This window comes from Pelophylax lessonae (genome assembly GCF_965119305.1).
Source record: "Pelophylax lessonae genome assembly, chromosome: 1".
NCBI lineage: Eukaryota > Metazoa > Chordata > Amphibia > Anura > Ranidae > Pelophylax > Pelophylax lessonae.
The window spans coordinates 9,955,564-9,974,603 of record NC_138768.1 but is presented as its reverse complement, the minus strand read 5'-3'; the positions used below and the strand labels follow the sequence as shown (position 1 = coordinate 9,974,603).

Genomic DNA, 19,040 nt, shown 5'->3' with positions numbered 1-19,040 from the left:
CAGACTGGCAACTTTCAGCCCAGTGGGCAAGTACAAACCAGAGGCCCATGGTGCAGAGACTCGGCCCCCCTCCCACTCTCCCTCACCCCCCCCCCAATCTCCCATTCCTCCTCCTGACCCCCATTCCAAGCTGAAGCCTTGCTCCAGATACTCTCTACTTACCGTCTGAATCTGGGTTTCTGGCCTGGCCAGCAGGGGCGGTTGGGGGGGCTGGGACAGCTCGGTTGGGGCTGACAAGACAGAAGAGTCTCCAATGGGGCATGGAGCCAGACTGCTCAGACACAGTTAACACTATCCATGTTGGGGGGGGGGGGGTGGCTGTGCTCTGTACTCAGTACCCTTCCCTGTTTCTTCATTGGCAGGAGGAGCTGGCCAATCCATGGAGGACTGAAGAACTGCAAGGAACTCTGGGACATGTAGTTCCCAGTACAGGTGGCCCCATTCTAATCTCTGGGAGCAAAGACTACAAGTTCCAGCCTGCTCTGGGAGGAAAGAGGGGGGACTCCATCTTGTGTTACTGGGACCAGAGCAGATGACCATGAGGCAAGGAAGGAGAGAGATGTGTCTAGAGAGGCTGCTGCGATCCTTGGGGCCACCACTGTTCCAAAAAAAAAAAAAAAATAGGCCCTTTAGGGCCTTTGGGTGGAAGTGACGTCTGATGTCGCTCTGGTCCTCCAAGGCCATAGGCTTTGTAAGCCTATATTTATGTATGCTCCTGCACATGGCAGACCATGCTTACTTGTGTTGAGCATATATATATATACACACACATACACACTATATTGTCAAAAGTATTGGGACGCCTGCCTTTACACACACTTTAATATCTTAGTCCGTAGGGTTCTATATTGAGTTGGCCCACCCTTTGCAGCTATAACAGCTTCAACTCTTCTGGGAAGGCTGTCCACAAGGTTTAGGAGTGTCTATGGGAATGTTTGACCATTCTCTTAGAAGGGCATTTGTGAGGACGATCGATGTGTGTAGGGCGACCGATGTCTTTGTGGGACACTATTTTTTTATTTTTTAATAAAGGACTACAAAACTGGCTTTTGTCTTTATTTTCTTTGTACACCTTTTTGGTGAATAGGTAGGGGTACGATATACATGATATCCATTCACATAGGGGGGGCCAGGATCTGGGGGCAAGGTGCTTTGGGGAGGGGGGGCATAGCTTACATTCGACTCGAACTCGAAGCTCATCCCTAACACCCTACACTGACACTACACTCACACTACACTATACTCACACTCTACACTGACACTACACAACACTCACACTACACTCACACTACATTAACACCTTACACTGACACTACACTACACTATACTCACTCTATATTCACACTACACTGACACTACTCTACACTTACACTACACTTACACTACACTATACTCACTGTATACTCACACTACACTGACACTACACTATACTTACTCTACACTGACACTCATACTACACTATACTCACACTCTACACTCACCCTACACTATACTCACACTACACTGACACTCTACACTCACCCTACGCTGTACTCACACTACACTGACACTCTACACTATACTCACACTACACTGACACACTACACTATACTCACACTACACTAACACCCTACACTGACACTACACTGACACACTATACTATACTCACACTACACTATACTTACTCTACACTGACACACTACACCATACTCACACTACACTAACACTCTACACTGGCACTACACAACACTCACACTACACTGACACACTACACTATACTCACACTACACTGACACTACACTACACTACACTCACACTACACTAACACTCTACACTGACACACTACACTATACTCACACTACACTAACACTCTACACTGACACTACACAACACTCACACTACACTGACACACTACACTACACTACACTAACACTCTACACTGACACACTACACTATACTCACATTACACTAACACTCTACACTGACATTACACAACACTCACACTACACTGACACACTACACTATACTCACACTACACTGACACTACACTGACACTACACTACACTACACTAGCACTCTACACTGACACACTACACTATACTCAAACTACACTGACACTACACTAACACTCTACACAGCACTCACACTACACTGACACACTACACTATACTCACACTACACTATACTCACACTACACTATACTCACACTACACTATACTCACACTACACTATACTCACACTACACTAACACTCTACACTGACATTACACAACACTCACACTACACTGACACACTACACTATACTCACACTACACTGACACTACACTGACACTACACTACACTACACTCACACTACACTAGCACTCTACTCAAACTACACTGACACTACACTAACACTCTACACAGCACTCACACTACACTGACACACTACACTATACTCACACTACACTATACTCACACTACACTGATACTACACTATACTCACACTACACTGATACTACACTAACACTCTACACAGCACTCACACTACACTACACTCACACTACACTATACTCAGACTACACTGACACTACACTATACTCACACTACACTATACTTACACTACACTAAAATGACACTCTACACAGACACTCTACACTGACACCACACAACACTCACACTACACTGACACACTACACTATACTCACACTACACTGACACTACACTATACTCTCACTACACTGACACTACACTATACTCACACTACACTGACACTACACTATACTCACTCTATACTCACACTACACTTTACTTACTCTACACTGACACTCATACTACACTATACTCACACTCTACACTCTCCCTACACTATACTCACATTACACTGACAATCTACACTCACCCTACGCTATACTCACACTACACTGATACTCTACACAACACTGACACTCTACACTAACACCCTACACTACAATATACTCACACCACACTGACACCACAGAATAACAGTCACAATAACACACTACTATCTATCACTGAGCCCTGCTCTATCTATCTCCATCAACACACTGCAAAAGGTTCCGGTGGGAAGGAACCTTTTATAGTGTGGGGTGGGACTATGAGCACTGAGTCATGATTGGCCAAAGTCATCATGGCTTTGTTCAATCAGACCTCTGACAGTGCTCTGCACCCTGATTGGGCAAAGCCTTGCACTTGACCAGTGGTTATGTGCATTGCTTTAGCTAATTAGTGCACTAGCATGCACTATGCGGCGCACAGTGCAATGTGGGGTGCTCAGCGGGTGAACACCCCACCAAGTGCCCGATGTTTGGGCCGAACTTATGCTCAGTCCGAACTGCCCGCCCAACGCTACAAATAGCACATACTACCTGGAGACAATGGCAATCATTTACCACCAAATATAACAAAATAGAATAAAAACAGAAAGACCCAAAATGATTTAAAACACGGAAAGCATATTAATGTTTTATTTGTATTTAATAATACAAAATATTGTATGTTTACATGAATTTGCACAGGTTTTTAGTTTATTTAATATAGCAGCAAATATTATAAGATTAACCACTTAAGCCCCGGAGTATTTGGCTGCTCAAAGACCAGACCCTATTTGCGATTGCGAGACTTTAACGGACAATTGCGCGGTCGTGCGACGCTGTACCCAAATGAAATTGACGTCCTTTTTTTCCCACAAATAGAGCTTTCTTTTGGTGGCATTTGATCAACTGTGTGATTTTTATTTTTTGCGCTATAAACAAAAAAAGAGCGACAATTTTGAAAAAATAACAATATTTTTCACATTTTCAAATTCTCAAAAAAAAAAAAAAAATGTAAAAATCAAAATTTTTTAACATTTTAGGTCAATTTGTTTTCTGCTACATATTTTTGGTAAAAAAAAATCGCAATAAGAGTATTTTGATTGGTTTGCGCAAAAGTACGGGAAAGATTTATGTCATTTTTATTGGGGTTTTTTTTACTGGTATTGGCGGCGATCTGCGTTTTTTTTTTTTTTTTGCGGGACTGCGACATTGCGGCGGACAGATCGGACCCCTAACTGACATTTTTGACACTTTTGGGGGTACCAGTGACATTACTACAGTAATCAGTGCTATAAGTATGCACTGTACTAATGACACTTGCAGGGAAGGGGTTAACTTTATCGGTGATCAAGGGGTTAAGTGTGTCCCTAGGGGCGTGATTCTAACTGTTTGGGGGTGTGGCTAGTGAAGTAATCACAGAGACATACAATCCTATACAGCAGGATCGCATAGCCTCTGTGATCACTTCAGGGAGAATGACAGACGGATGTGTTTACATCAGCCTTCTGTCTTTCTCCCTCTCCTGCGGGAAATTGCGAGTGGCCAGCGGCCATCGGAGCCGTCAGTCACACGCACTGACTCAGCAGGCAACGAGCGGGGGTGGGAGCGCACCGGCGGCGGCGCACGCTTGCCCCCTACAGGCTCGTGGGCGAGCGACGTCACTTTGCCTGTAAGCAGCTGACTGCCACAGTAAATATACAGGAGCCTGTCGGCAAGTTGTAGCTTTGGTAAAGAGAAGGTGTGTATTGCTCTTCTCTCTGTTCATCTGTACTTTCTCATGTTTAACAGTGCTTGGTGTACTTGTATATTGTGTTTGCTCAAATTTAACCCACAAATTAGGAACAATAAGTACGAAACAGACGTAACCTGACAGAACTGACACCTGCGATGGCACTATTGGGTATAGACCTAGATTTATACCCAATATGTTAAAGAACTATAGTAGCACACATTCTAATAGCTGCAAGACTTACTATTGCTAGTATGTGGAAATCTACCGAATCTCCCAACCAGTCCAATGTAATCACCAGACTGAATATACAAGCACAGTACGAACTGCTTTTAGCATACAAAAATTCATCTACTAATAAATTTAAAAAGAAATGGCAAATTTGGTTAAACAACCCAAGAGCTTCTGCTTACCTAAAGGAATGTGATATCTAAATCTCCATTATAGTTCAGATCAATTGGTTCCAATGTCCCATCCCTAATAAACCTTAGTACACGGTAACCAAATCCGCTTACAGATAGTTCCCATTAGGGATAGGCGGTTTGGGTATGCTGTGTTTTATTTAATCATTTTTTTCTTTTTATATATATATATATATATATATATATATATATATATATATCTTTTAATAGTTTTTTCTTATCTAACTGTTACCTGGTACTCCAGTAATTCTCATAATTTTCTTCATTTTCTTAACTGTTGTTACATGTACCAAGCAATGAGTCAGAAGTAACAAATAATTGTAAATGTTATTGTTGAAATTGTTAACTTAAAATTCCAATAAAAATTACTCTGCATAGTTTGCGGCGACCGGGCTGCGGTAAAATTATCAAACGTTGACCGGTTCGCAGCAAAAAAAGGTTGGGGAGCACTATTCTACATGAATAAATCTACAATCAATTTTACTGCAAAATCAAAGGAGCCAAAATGTCTCCCCCCCGAGCAGTAATATATTTCTATCCCTCTTGGTGGGAGTGGAGATGACCCCATCTATAAGGATATACAGTACATACACACACAGCACAAGGCCGTGTTCACACTACAAGATTTGGGCTGCAGTTCCTCTGAGCTCCACAAGATGGTGATCTCACCTCTACCCAGACAGGAAATCTCTATGGAATACAGACAGGAAGTGATGTCAGGTACAGACAGGAAGTGATGTCAGGAGTATAGACAGGAAGTGATGTCTGCTACAGACAGGAAGTTCCGGGTGAGGGGTGAGTCAGGAGCAAGTAGAGAGGAGACATTGTTGGAAGTGGCAGCAGAGGAGGTAATAAGATTTTATTTTCTTTACTTTAAAGTCTCCTACTAGTAAAGTCTCCTACTAGTAAAGTCTCCTACTACAAAGTCAATCAAAACAAATGCTATGTCCTACCTATGAATATTGAGAAAGATCACATTAAAAACCTGCGTGAGAAATATGGCTACAATTGGGATGCTGTATCTATATCATATCTAGGTATACAATTGACGTACCCAACCTCCAAATTATACCAAATAATTTTTCCCAAACTCCTAGAACAAACTAACAAAGACCTACAACATATCCAAAACGTTTAATTATCATGGGTTGGTAAAATAGCAGCCTTTAAAATGCAAATACTACCTAAAATCTTATACTATTTCCGGTCCCTCCCCATCCTGATACCCCCCAAATTTTTCACGCAGATGAATATTAAATGAAAACATTTTATATGGAATAAGAAAAAACCCAGAGTAGCATTCTCAATATTAACAACTCCCAAAGCCTTAGGAGGAATGGGATTGCCAGATATAAAAAATTACTACTATGCATCACTATTAGACCAAATGAAATTCTGGTTCTCCTATCATGAGAACAAACTATGGACAAACATTGAAAAAGAGATCACTAAAGGACACGATCTATTTGCCCTTTCTATGGCCAAAATTATAATACCCAAAAAAATAGTCATACCCAACTTTCTTTCTATCAAATCAACACTATTAGCATGGAAGCATATCCTATCCAAAACTAAAACTGGAAACATATACTCGAAAGTAGCATTACCTACAAGAATAATAGACTACTATAAAATAAGATTATCGGCCGAAGAGTGGATAAATCAAGGTTACCATTATTATAATAACCTTCCGTTGCATCTCAGGAGTGTTGTGGAGGATAAACTAGGGAAATGCGCCCGACTAAAAGATCTGAAACTCGATGATAATATTGATATTCCCACGGAAATATGGCAATTTTTTACAGGCCAAAACTCACCAAAAAAGAAAGGAATAAAACTATTCTTTAATCTACTTTCCTTTTCCAGTAATAAAAATCCTAATATGACTAAATGGGAAAAGGATCTCTCACAAAATTTTACGTGGGAACAATGGCAAAAAGCATTCCTCACTTATAGCAGTAATATATTTCTATCCCTCTCGGTGGGAGTGGAGATGACCCCATCTATAAGGATACACAGTACATACACACCCAGCACAAAGCCGTGTTCACACTACAAGATTTGGGCTGCAGTTCCTCTGAGCTCCACAAGATGGTGATCTCACCTCTACCCAGACAGGAAATCTCTATGGAAGTGATGTCAGGGGTATAGACAGGAAGTGATGTCTGCTACAGACAGGAAGTTCCGGGTGAGAGGTGAGTTGGGAGGAAGTAGAGAGGAGACATTGTTGGAAGTGGCAGCAGAGGAGGTAATAAGATCTTATTTTCTATTTACACCCAGTAACCCCCCGTCATGTCCGTCCTCTTCCTCCATAGTCACTGTGACATCTTTTATCTCCAGCAGATGATGATACACACATATATAGTGTGGAAACCTAGATTAACCCCTTCAGGGGGATCAGTTGATAAATAATATATCTTCCTTCCAAAGCTGGCCATACATGGTTCACTTTTATCGTTCAGCCATCGGGATAAGTGAAAGAACTGAACTGATTCCCCTATGCACACGTTGGAGGGGGATGGGGGACTTTTACCCTCTGCGCTATTGTATTCTGACAATGGGGGGCGCTCCTCCGCTCTCAGAATACACAGATCAGTGATGAAGTTATTGGCTACAGCCGTTGATGGAGTGACTTTTTTTTTTTTTTTTTTAAGTAATTTTTATTGGAATTTTAAGTTAACAATTTTAAAAATAACATTTACAATTATTTGTTACTTCTGACTCATTGCTTGGTACATGGAACAACAGTTAAGAAAATGAAGGAAATTATGAGAATTACAGGAGTACCAGGTAACAGTTAGATGAGAAAAAACTATTAAAAGATATATATATAAAAAAAAAAGAAAAAAATGATTAAATAAAACACAGCATACCCAAACCGCCTAATGGGAACTATCTGTAAACGGATTGGTTGCCGTGTACTGAGGTTTATTAGGGATGGGACATTGGAACCAATTGATCTGAACTATAATAGAGATTTTGATATCACATTTCTTTAGGTAAGTAGAAGCTCTTGGGTTGTTTAACCAAATTTGCCATTTCTTTTTAAATTTATTAGTAGATGAATTTTTGTATGATGGAGTGACTTTTATCCGGCAGTGACCACACATGGATGGAAATGTGACCGATCCCTGCTGAACCAGCTGAATTTCCATGTATCTATGGTCACCTTAAGTGACTTCCTCCCCTCCCCCTCATCGGTTATTTCTTACCGTCTGCCTCAATCCCACCACATCCAGCAGCGCTTCAGGAATAATGCAGTCAGACTCAACAAATGCTGAAAGCAGAATTTGTTTATTAATTGCCTTGCATTGGCTGAAGTAAACTGGATAAGATGGGTGGTATTGGTTATATTCCACCAATGAGGGGTACTTCCCAAAACTATACATCTAATAGTGGACCCCCCTGTATGTTATACAAAGGAATGCATAGCGCATGATCAGGATATGACAAGTGATATCTATTTATACCAGGGGTGTAACTACAGGGGTTGCAATTGCAACCGGGCCCCATGCTCCAGGGGGCTGTGCGTCTCCCCTGTACACCTGGATAGGAGGGGCAGCGGGGGCAGCATGTAGAGAAATCACTGTCCTCCTTTTTCCTCCTGTAGCTGCAGGAGGAAAATGGAGGAGATTGGTTCCTTTGTATGCTGCCCCCGCCACTCCTCCTATCCAGTTCACTTGTGTTCTGCTGCCTCTGGGCCCTTGAGTGCTCCCCTGTCCCCCCCCCCCCCACTGTGCTCCCTCCCCTCTCCTGCCGGCTGCTGCAAGGGATGTGTCACAATAGAGAACCAGGAAGGGGTCGGTAAATATGTAATTTACCAGCTCCTTCCTTTTCTGATTGAACAGAGTCATAGTCAGTGACATTGTAAAAAAATAAAATAAAATGATAAAAAAAATACAATTAAAATAGCAAAAAATAAAAACTACTGACACCAGTGGGTGAACTTCCAGGATCGCAAAGGTCACACTTGGGACCGGGCCCCGGCATTCCACCACTGTGGGGAGGCCCCAAGATGGCAGGAAGGGGGGCCCACTGCAGAACTTGTGAAAGGGTCCCGCTGTGGGACCGTAATAAAGGGCCCCGCAATGAGAGTAAAGAGCCCCAGGATCAATAGGAAGAGCCCCAGACTTGAAGGGAAGGGCCCCAGCCAGGAGTCCGGGGGGGGCCCTTCATGGTTTCTTGCACCGGGGCCCTAAAGGTTCTAGTTACGCCTCTGATTTATGCCTTATCTGCCTAACAGCACAAAATGGAAGTAGCAGTGTCTGCTCTCCCACTATACAAAATTGATCAGTTCTTATGATACTTCCTAATTTTAAAACTTCACTCATCTCCTTCATTATGTAAGTCATGCTGAGATAATCTCCCATTGGCTGAGCAATATTCTCATTTGTCTCTGAGATCCTTCTTGTTATTCCTCGTCCTGCCTGTTGTTTCCTTGGATTGATTTTCTGTGTAGTGACCCCGGCTTCATCTCTTGGATGCGCTCGTCTGTTGCTTGTCCTGACCTTTATCCTGATTCCTGGATCTCTTCCTCATCTCTCCTCCATATCCTCTTACACAGCTTTTCTCCACACCTGCAGTGACCCTGGGGGTGGAAATTTGGCACCAGCATGCAGTAAAATCCATCCCCACCATTAGGGGCTCTAGAGAAAATTGTCTGGTATTTACACTCCATTCCTCCGCACGTCACCTGCTCACATGAGAGCTTATTTTCACAGATTCCTGACAGATTTCTGTATGGTAAAGGTCAAAGTTCACTCTTCAGTTTAGAGAGGAAGGACACACCCAGGAACTATTTTTTTGGTTTTCACAGGAACCTAATTTTGGAAAACCCTCAAATCCCCCCCCCCCATCCAAATGTCCCTACATTCAGAGTTTATATGTCTTTTTACATTACACTGATCTCATAGCTCCTCCTACCAATGTTACCCCATCTGGCTTTTTTTTTTCTTCGAAAAATGCTCTTAGGATGTGGGCGGACCCTTGGCATCCTCATTAAAAGTGGGACTGTTTGTCCTGTGTTGTATGCAATAACACCAGAATTGCTTATAACAACCTTTTTACCTGTGGATTGGGAGGCCCTGTGTGGGTAAATCATACCTCAGTCTGAAGTGGGGCCTTTAATAAAAAAACGGCCTGACTGGAGAGGTGAGGAGAATTCTGGGAGGTCACATGACATCACTCTTATCTCTATTAATAAAACACAGACCTGACCGGAGAGGTGAGGAGGATTCTGGGAGGTCACATGACATCACTCTTATCTCTATTAATAAAACACAGACCTGATCGGAGAGGTGAGGAGGATTCTGGGAGGTCACATGACATCACTCTTATCTCTGTTAGTAAAACACAGACCTGACTGGAGAGGTGAGGAGGATTCTGGGAGGTCACATGACATCACTCTTATCTCTATTAATAAAACAGACCTGACGGGAGAGGTGAGGGGGATTCTGGGAGGTCACATGATCTCACTCTTATCTCTATTAATAAAACACAGAGGTGAGGGGGATTCTGGGAGGTCACATGACATCACTCTTATCTCTATTAATAAAACACAGACCTGACTGGTGAGGTGAGGGGGATTCTGGGAATTTCATTTGATTTTGCTATTTGTGTTCAGATCTAGAGTTTTCCTTCTGTGAAGTCTGGAGATCATATGACCATCACATTGCCTCCACCTTCCTCCCTAATAGAATAGAGAAATAAAAAGAAGATTCTAGAAGTCACCAGAGAGATCATCTAGGAGAGGTGAGCGGTGCTGGGAATTGTGGGACATTATCCAGTAACAGACAAGGGATGTGTCTGGATGGTGACTGTATCATTGTGTGTGTCAGGTTCCTATAAGGTGTCAGGATGTCACTGTCTATTTCTCCATGGAGGAGTGGGAGTATTTAGAAAGACACAAAGATCTCTACAAGGACGTCATGATGGAGAATCAGCCGCCCCTCACATCACCGGGTAAGAGGAGACTTTATTGTAAAGGAGAGAGCAGTACGGAGGCTCCATCTAGATCCCCCATCATCTGATAAACACATAGAAACAATATATTCAGTCAGTGTGTGTGTTTCCTACAGATGGATCCAGTAATGGGAACCCACCAGAGAGATGTCCCCGTCCTCTGTATTCCCGGGATTCCACACAGGAAGGTCACACCATCCCTCACCATCATCAGGTAGGTGATTGACAATTATTGGTAGTTCTGATTTATACACAGCATGTTTGCTACAATAAATGTTTTATTATATATTTTTTCCAAAAAGTTACAATGAATGTTTTATTATATATTCAGAGTGGAATCCTCAGGGATTATAATATTGATGTTAAAGAAGAGTATAAAGAGGAGGATGAGGAGTACGGAGTGATGGAGGAGTTTTCAGAAGGACACAAGGCTATGATGGAGCCACCTAATACCAGGAACCCACCAGAGAGATGTCCCCCTCCTCTGTATTCCCGGGATTCCACACAGGAAGATCACACCATCCCCCACTGTTACAAGGTTGGTGGGACAGAGCTTATAAAACACAAACTCATGGAGACGATGTGTAGATTTTTTTTATGTGATGTCAGAATAATAAAGCTTATATTTTATAGATGATATTCTCTTTCATTTTCCTGATTTAGAGTGGAGATCCAATCGATATAGAATTTGAGGTGAAAGCAGAAGAAGAAGAGAGGAATGTGAGGGATGATCAGCAGTCTATGGAGGAGGATGGAATAACGGGGACATTTATAGAGGAGGACACTCCTACAAAGATCAGTACAGGTGGGTCTTTAACACTAAATACATTCCTCCGCCCATACTGCTCACTGATTGGTCCAGAGTAGGGCAAGGACTGGGTGATATCAGCCTGTAATACCCTGGTCACTTTCCTGAGCTGTGTTCCCCATCCTGTATTTCTCTCGGATAAGCTGGAAGCAAAATGTAGACGTTCACCATAGACGTTACTAGGCCTAGGCACCTGTGGGGTATGTACCGTGGGTCTTCTGCCCCAATGCCCAGGTCTAGTAAGATCTCTGACAGAGCAATTCTCCCGGGGTTCCTTGTTCTGTTGTCTGCTGGCTGTGCCGGGTGGAGGGATATGTCTGTATAGTCTCAGACCCAAGTCACTGAGTGCAGTCTCAGGAGATGGGAGGCAGCGGTGTGGGACCTCTGCAACTTGTCTCATGTAAACATTAAAGTGGTTGTCAACCTTGTTCAATTTATTCATAAACAGCATTGAGGACGGGATCAGTAGTTCGTTATCAGTTTTTGCAGATGACACAAAATTGGGCAGGGCAATAACTGCACAGCATGAAGCAGATATCCTACAGAATGACCTGGACAAAATAACGGAGTGGGCAACGACATGGCAAATGAGGTTTAACGTGGAGAAGTGTAAGGTTTTGCACTTGGGGACCAAAAACATAAAAACACAATACACGTTAGGAGGGGAGCCCTTGGGGGAATCAAAAATGGAGAAAGATCTGGGAGTCTTAGTTGATGATAGATTAGGCAACAGCATGCAATGCCAAGCGGCAGCTTCCAAAGCCAACAGAATATTAGCATGCATAAAGAAAGGGATGTATTCCAGAGATAAGACTATAATCCTTCCACTTTATAAAACTCTGGTCCGACCGCATCTGGAGTATTCTGTCCAGTTCTGGTCGCCAGTCCTCAGGAGGGATGTGTTGGAGCTGGAGAAAGTCCAGAGAAGGGCAACTAAACTGATTAGGGGGTTGGAGGACCTTACCTATGAAGAGCGGCTGCAATCGCTCGATTTATTTTCCCTGGAGAAAAGACGTCTGAGAGGGGACATGATAGCAATTTATAAATATCTTAATGGGGATCTCAGCTTAGAAGAAAAGCTGTTCATTCGAAGGAATTGCATGAGGACTCGAGGGCATACAATGCGATTAGAGGAGAAGCGTTTTAACCTCAGGCAACGTGGGGGGTTCTTTACTGTTAGGGCTACAAGATTGTGGAATTGTCTACCACAAGAGGTGGTTTCTGCGGGTAGTATGGTGGCTTTCAAAAGACTCTTAGACTTACATCTCAAGGATCAGGAGATTGAGGGCTATGTTAGATGATTACAGTCACACACACCTACACAGGTTGAACTGGATGGACTATTGTCTTTATTCAACCTCACCTACTATGTAACTATGTAACCTTCCATATACCCAATGAAGTAACAAACCACAGGAGATGCACAGAGATAAAAAAAGTCATCCTGCATAAGTTGTACCTGTTTATCTGTAGCCCTCTCTTCTCTACATCTGTTCAAAGTCCAGAATTCATACAGCTTGTCTGAGCACTGGCAGTCAGAAAGTCTGCGTGGGTGGGGAGTGTTAGATATATTAGCAGATTTAAAAACAGTAACCAATTGAAGCCAACCTCCACCTCACACTATATAATCAGTTACAGGAAACCGTTTTTTTTTTTTTCCCTTTGGGATAAAGGTTTAACATAAATAAAAGCTGATCATTGTAAGCACCCCACCAGTCAGTGGTAAATGGCCTGCCCTATCCTAGTAACTGATATATTTTGCTTTATAGTTGGAGCTTTTATAAAACAACAGATTTACTGGCCAGATCACCACATGAATATAGAGGAAATCGTAAAAAAGAAAACAAATGCAGCCACCAAACTAAGAATCAGTAAGCTGCAATATAATAAATGTTTTCTTTGGGTTTAGTACATCTTATGTTATGAATATTTATATTTCCTTCAGCCAATCCAGTAGGAGGTTTATGCCACTGGTGCATGCTGGGGGAGGAAATAAATATTTGGGACAGGCCATGTGCTCGCTCTCTTCCCCTGGGATGAGGTCTAGGGAGGTGCTGCTGGATGGAGCTCTGCTGTTAGGTCCAATAGCCTGTTTTGGGGCCTAACGTGCTGAAGTGGTTGTGAAGCTGTCCTGCCTGATCTGGAGGAAGCTGTGCCAAAGAGGAGGCCCCTTGCTGGAGTGAGTCATGAGGAACGCCTGTCTTCTCAGAAGGGCCTGGTGACTCACTTGAAGGATGCACTGAAATTTGGGAATGTGCTTACAGTGTTGCCGGGTCAGCTTAAAGGTTCTGACACTGTGAAGCTGGACATTGATCTGAAGAGTCTGTAAGTGATCTACAATGATATCTGAGACTCCCAACCCTCCCAAACCCTCACCTCCTGAGCCATTCTGCAATAAAACATTAAAGATATGTATGTAACTGGCGCCCAAAATCCTTTCTTGGTCCCCGTAATTTAGCCATGGACTCAGCCCTGGGGTCTAGTCTGTGGGGGTCTAGCCCACACCTGGGCTCTGGAGATACTATCCTGCCTTTCAAATGTCAGAGAGGTTTTACATTCATATTGCATATTACATAGTCCTGACCCCTGCATTGTATCCATTTGTTGTATGTTATAGAGTCCCGACCCCTGCACTATATACTCTATGTTGTACATTACATACTCCTGACCCTTGCACTATATACTCTATATTGTACATTACATACTCCTGACCCCTGCACTATATACTCTATATTGTACATTACATACATTTGTTGTATGTTATACAATCCTGACCCCTGCACTTTATACTCTATGTTGTACTTTACATACTCCTGACCCCTGCACTATATACTCTATGTTGTACATTACATACTCCTAACCCCTGCACTATATACTCTATATTGTACATTACATACTCCTGACCCCTGCACTATATACTCTATATTGTACATTACATACTCCTGACCCCTGCACTATATACTCTATGTTGTATATTACATACTCCTGACCCCTGCACTATATACTCTATATTGTACATTACATACTCCTGACCCCTGCACTATATACTCTATATTGTACATTACATACATTTGTTGTATGTTATACAATCCTGACCCCTGCACTTTATACTCTATGTTGTACTTTACATACTCCTGACCCCTGCACTATATACTCTATGTTGTACATTACATACTCCTGACCCCTGCACTATATACTCTATATTGTACATTACATACTCCTGGCCCCTGCACTATATACTCTATATTGTACATTACATACTCCTGACCCTTGCACTATATACTCTATGTTGTACATTACATCATTCTGATACTATATAGTCCAGACTTTTGTATCCTATATAATACACTTTACATTACATTGGCCTTACTTCTTCTGCACCCATTTTCTACCAGCTAGACATTTTATATCTGATGATTGATTGGAGGACAGACTTTTACATGTTGATAATAATGTGATAACATCCTCAAACTTTGTAACCTGAAGCAGAAAGTGATAATGGGGGAGGAGTCAATAATCCAATGATGGTGATCTTCAGGATCAGCCCAGTCTTCATCTTGGTTGTTCTCCCCCCATCCTCACTCTCTGACCTCTGGTGGGGCTCAGCCCCGTTGTTATTTATGACTAAATCATGGACTAAATAAAGAAGTGCAGGACTTCTTGTGTTGGGAAGATGGCAATGAGTGATAGAGGGGGTGGGGACACTCATCCTATAATCCCCTCATCACTGTCACTCCTATAAAAGATAGTTCTCGTTGTTTCCTCACTCTCCGACTAAGGTCCATGAATAAAGAAATGAACTGGTAGGAGATCAGAGGACCCATTTACTAGTTACCTTGTGGGGGGAATTGTAAGATCCTCAGAGACAAAGCTGCCTGATGTGGGCGGAGTCCTGGTTTAGGGGAACCAATCTGCTCATGTCTAGTAATAATCTTTTTATTTCTATTTTAGTAGATGGACGGGAGATGAGGAAAACCTCAGAGGATTGTCTCACTTTGTCTCCAGACTGTAAAGTAGAAGATGAGGACATCACACAGTATAGTCCAGGAGAAAACCCGGCTACCTCAAATGTCCATCCGGCACCACACAGTGTAGATGGACCATCGTATTCCTCTTATCCTGAGGAACCTCAGACTGTGAGGGACGGTGCCGTCCTTCCAACACATAAGAGGCTTTCCTGTACTGAGTGCGGGAAGTGTTTCAGTTTTAAATCCGGTCTTAATGAGCATAAAAGATCTCACACAGGTGAGAAGCCACATTCCTGTCCTGAGTGCGGGAAGTGTTTTCGTTCTAAATATGGTCTTAATGTGCATATAAGATCTCACACAGGGGAGAAGCCATATTCCTGTTCTGAGTGTGGGAAATGTTTTGTACAAAAACCACATCTTGTCACACATCAAAGGCTTCATACAGGGGCAAAACCATACTCCTGCCCTGAGTGTGGGAAATGTTTTTCAGACAAGGCCAGTTATCACAGACATCAGAGATGTCACACACATGAAAAGCTTTATCCCTGTCCTGCATGCGGGAAATGTTTTTCAGACATTTCCGTTCTTTGCAGACATCAGAAATCTCACACAGGGGAAGAAGCCACTTTACTGTCCTGAGTGCAGGAAATATTTTTCTCAGAAGCTCCATCTTTACACACATCAGAGATCCCACACCAGTGAAAACGCGGTGTTCCTGTCCTGAGTGCGGAAAATGTTTTTCTGACAAGTCCATTCTTTACAGACATCAGAGATCTCACACAGGGGAGAAGCCGTATTCCTGTCCTGAGTGCGGGAAATGTATTTCACAGAAGTCTGATCTTTACAAACCTCAGAGATCTCACGCGGAGGAGAAAACACTTTCCTGTTCTGAATGAGGGAATTGCTCCTCACTGAAGTCCCGTCTTCCTGTACATTTGGGATCCCACACAACCCTTGAGGTGTATTAGTGCCTTGAGTGCGGGAAATGTCTTCTATATGAATGTTTCTGGACATCACAACTCTTGTGTGGGGAAGAAGCACACCCTGATATACACCTCAGATATACTCCATGGCTGATCTTCATCATGTAAGGAACAGTTGATAAGGAGATCAGAGATCAGCAAAGACATGGATGAAGTTTTGTACCGTGTTTGCCATTGATAGCAGGAGAAAAATAAAAATGTAGTCATTACCTCTCATTGGCTGAGTACATTTTGTGGTGTAACCTTTCACAAACACTTAGAGGTCTATTTAAAAAAATGTTGAATGAATGTGACCAGCATTCACCTAGCTGTGAGTTTTGGTCCTATTTTATTTCCTATGACGATTGCCTCCATCTAGTGGCCATATTTCATATTGCACTATTTTTACAAATGGAGGCATTTTAGGAAAAATACCGCATTATGGGCACTAGATGGAGCTGACAATCGTAGGAAATCGATTTGTTAATCATCCACTTCAGCTCCGGAAGGTGTTACCTTCTTCAGGACCAGGGCATTTATTGCTATTTAGCACTGCGCTACTTTAACTGGCGAGGTATATTTGTTGGACCATTAACAGGTCTTTTTAATTAATCTTTTCTAAAGGAGAAGTTCCCCATGACTGGTGGACAGCTAATATTGTACCTAACCCCAAGAAGGACAGTAAGGTAGAAGCTGGCAATTACAGACCAGTGAGTTTAACATCTGTTGTACTCAGGGCCGGGACAAGGGGTGGGCAGTGTCGTGGAAATTAATGGAGCTTGGAGCATAGAAATTTGCTGGGTGCGCTGAAAACTATGCTGCGCTGAAAAGCACACTTGTGGATATTAATACATGCCAAACGCCATTAATCCCTTGTACTGAAAAGTACAATGTGCAGCTCTTTTGTATACGGGTATCCCAGCGTGCTCGGCGACAAAAAAAGAAACAGACGCTCGCTGTAGTCAATTCGATGCTAACTGAAGGGTCTCTATGTGTTCTACAGAGCAGAGCTCAGGTTTATTTACAGCCAGAGAACAAAAGGGGGGTTACAGGGAGTGGCTTCAAGACCACCAATCACAGACATGTATACATTCAAAAGCACAATAGAAAAGGGGAGTGAATGCTGTTGGAACAACACGGCCATGTGCAGAGACTCTAACTGCCAAGTGAACAAAGCAACATGGCTGCCACAGAGTCTCATGGACTAATTCACAAGCATGCACTCTCATCGTAAACCTGTTAGGAGTGAATCCTATATAATATAGTTCATAAAAACCATATTTGATAGTGATCATGCTATTGTTCCAGTGAATGGGACTTTATTATATCTGCAAAAGACAATAGCAGCAGTATTTCAATCATATGGATCAAATATGACAGAATGCTGCCAGCCATTAATCCTGGGGAAGGGCAGATATTATTAAAATGATAAGAATTCCACACCACAAACATATCTCCGCAGTGAATACCGGGGCCCCGGCTGGTTGATATACATTTGTGCGGTGCAGTGTTAATTTCGTCGACTAAAACCGACTAAAACGTTTTCGTCGACTAAGACAATTCAGATGACTAAAATACGACTAAAACTAAAATGGCATTTTAGTCTTAAGACTAAAATACGACTAAAACTAAAATGGCATTTTAGTCAAAAGACTATAACTAAAACTAAATCGAAATTTGCTGCCAAAAATTAACACTGGTGCATGCTCAAAGCATAAGTAATAACATATTAGATTTTTCACTCCAGGACCAGCAGTAGTATATAATGAGTTTGTAAATTGTAGAGAAATGCTTAAATAATGCATTACAAATTACAATTGAACTAAGCCCATTCCATTATAGATGACTAAAATTAGTTTTAGTCGACTAAAATGTAGGGCGTTTTAGTCGACTAAAATATACTGGAGTTTTAGTCGACTAAATACGACTAAAACTAAAACACTTGCAGAAGACTAAAATAGGACTAAAACTAAAATGCCATTTTAGTCCTAAGACTAAGACTAAAACTAAATTGAAATTTGCTGCCAAAATTAACACTGGTGCGGTGGAGCTCTCCTTGCACCGCCGATAGAGATGATCAGGCTACAAGTAGCGTGCAGTCTCCATTTAATGGAAGATTTCCACAACTACAGGTCTTTCCTCAATGCCAGTTAAAGCAATATTCGCTGTGCATAGCGATTACCGGTAAACTGAGAAACTCTGGGAGACATAATGGCAATTTAACTAAAAATACATCCTAAAGAAACATCCACATAAATATTAAATTTCCACAACAGCAGGAGGGGCGACTGCCCTGGGCGCATTTGTATACTGCAGTGATGGGGGGTACAGCCATTCTGACTACTCTATTTGGCTGACAGGAGTAGTGACCATGGCATCAACACTTCTATCAGCCA

General features: G+C 42.3%; 3 protein-coding genes across 3 annotated transcripts in view; 2 read left to right on the top strand and 1 right to left on the bottom strand.

Moving 5' to 3' along the window:
• The window catches only part of LOC309567976 (uncharacterized protein), a gene marked incomplete at its 3' end in the record, with an annotated part of 90,805 nt that extends 74,484 nt beyond the window's left edge, over positions 1 to 16,321 (top strand). Inside the window, exons 2-3 of the mRNA XM_082273532.1 lie at positions 11,570 to 11,711; positions 15,666 to 16,321. Coding sequence (XP_082129658.1) covers positions 11,648 to 11,711; positions 15,666 to 16,321 — 720 coding nt within the window. The 5' untranslated portion in view covers positions 11,570 to 11,647. The remainder of the gene's footprint in view (positions 1 to 11,569; positions 11,712 to 15,665) is intronic.
• Positions 1 to 19,040, bottom strand: part of LOC309563394 (uncharacterized protein) — a gene marked incomplete at its 3' end in the record, with an annotated part of 732,657 nt that overhangs the window by 539,081 nt on the left and 174,536 nt on the right. The gene's annotated exons all lie outside the window — the stretch shown is intronic.
• LOC309563383 (uncharacterized protein) overlaps positions 1 to 19,040 on the top strand; it is a 797,887-nt gene that overhangs the window by 636,993 nt on the left and 141,854 nt on the right. Inside the window, exon 15 of the mRNA XM_082267777.1 lies at positions 11,238 to 11,444. Within this exon, the coding sequence (XP_082123903.1) occupies positions 11,238 to 11,444 (207 nt within the window). The remainder of the gene's footprint in view (positions 1 to 11,237; positions 11,445 to 19,040) is intronic.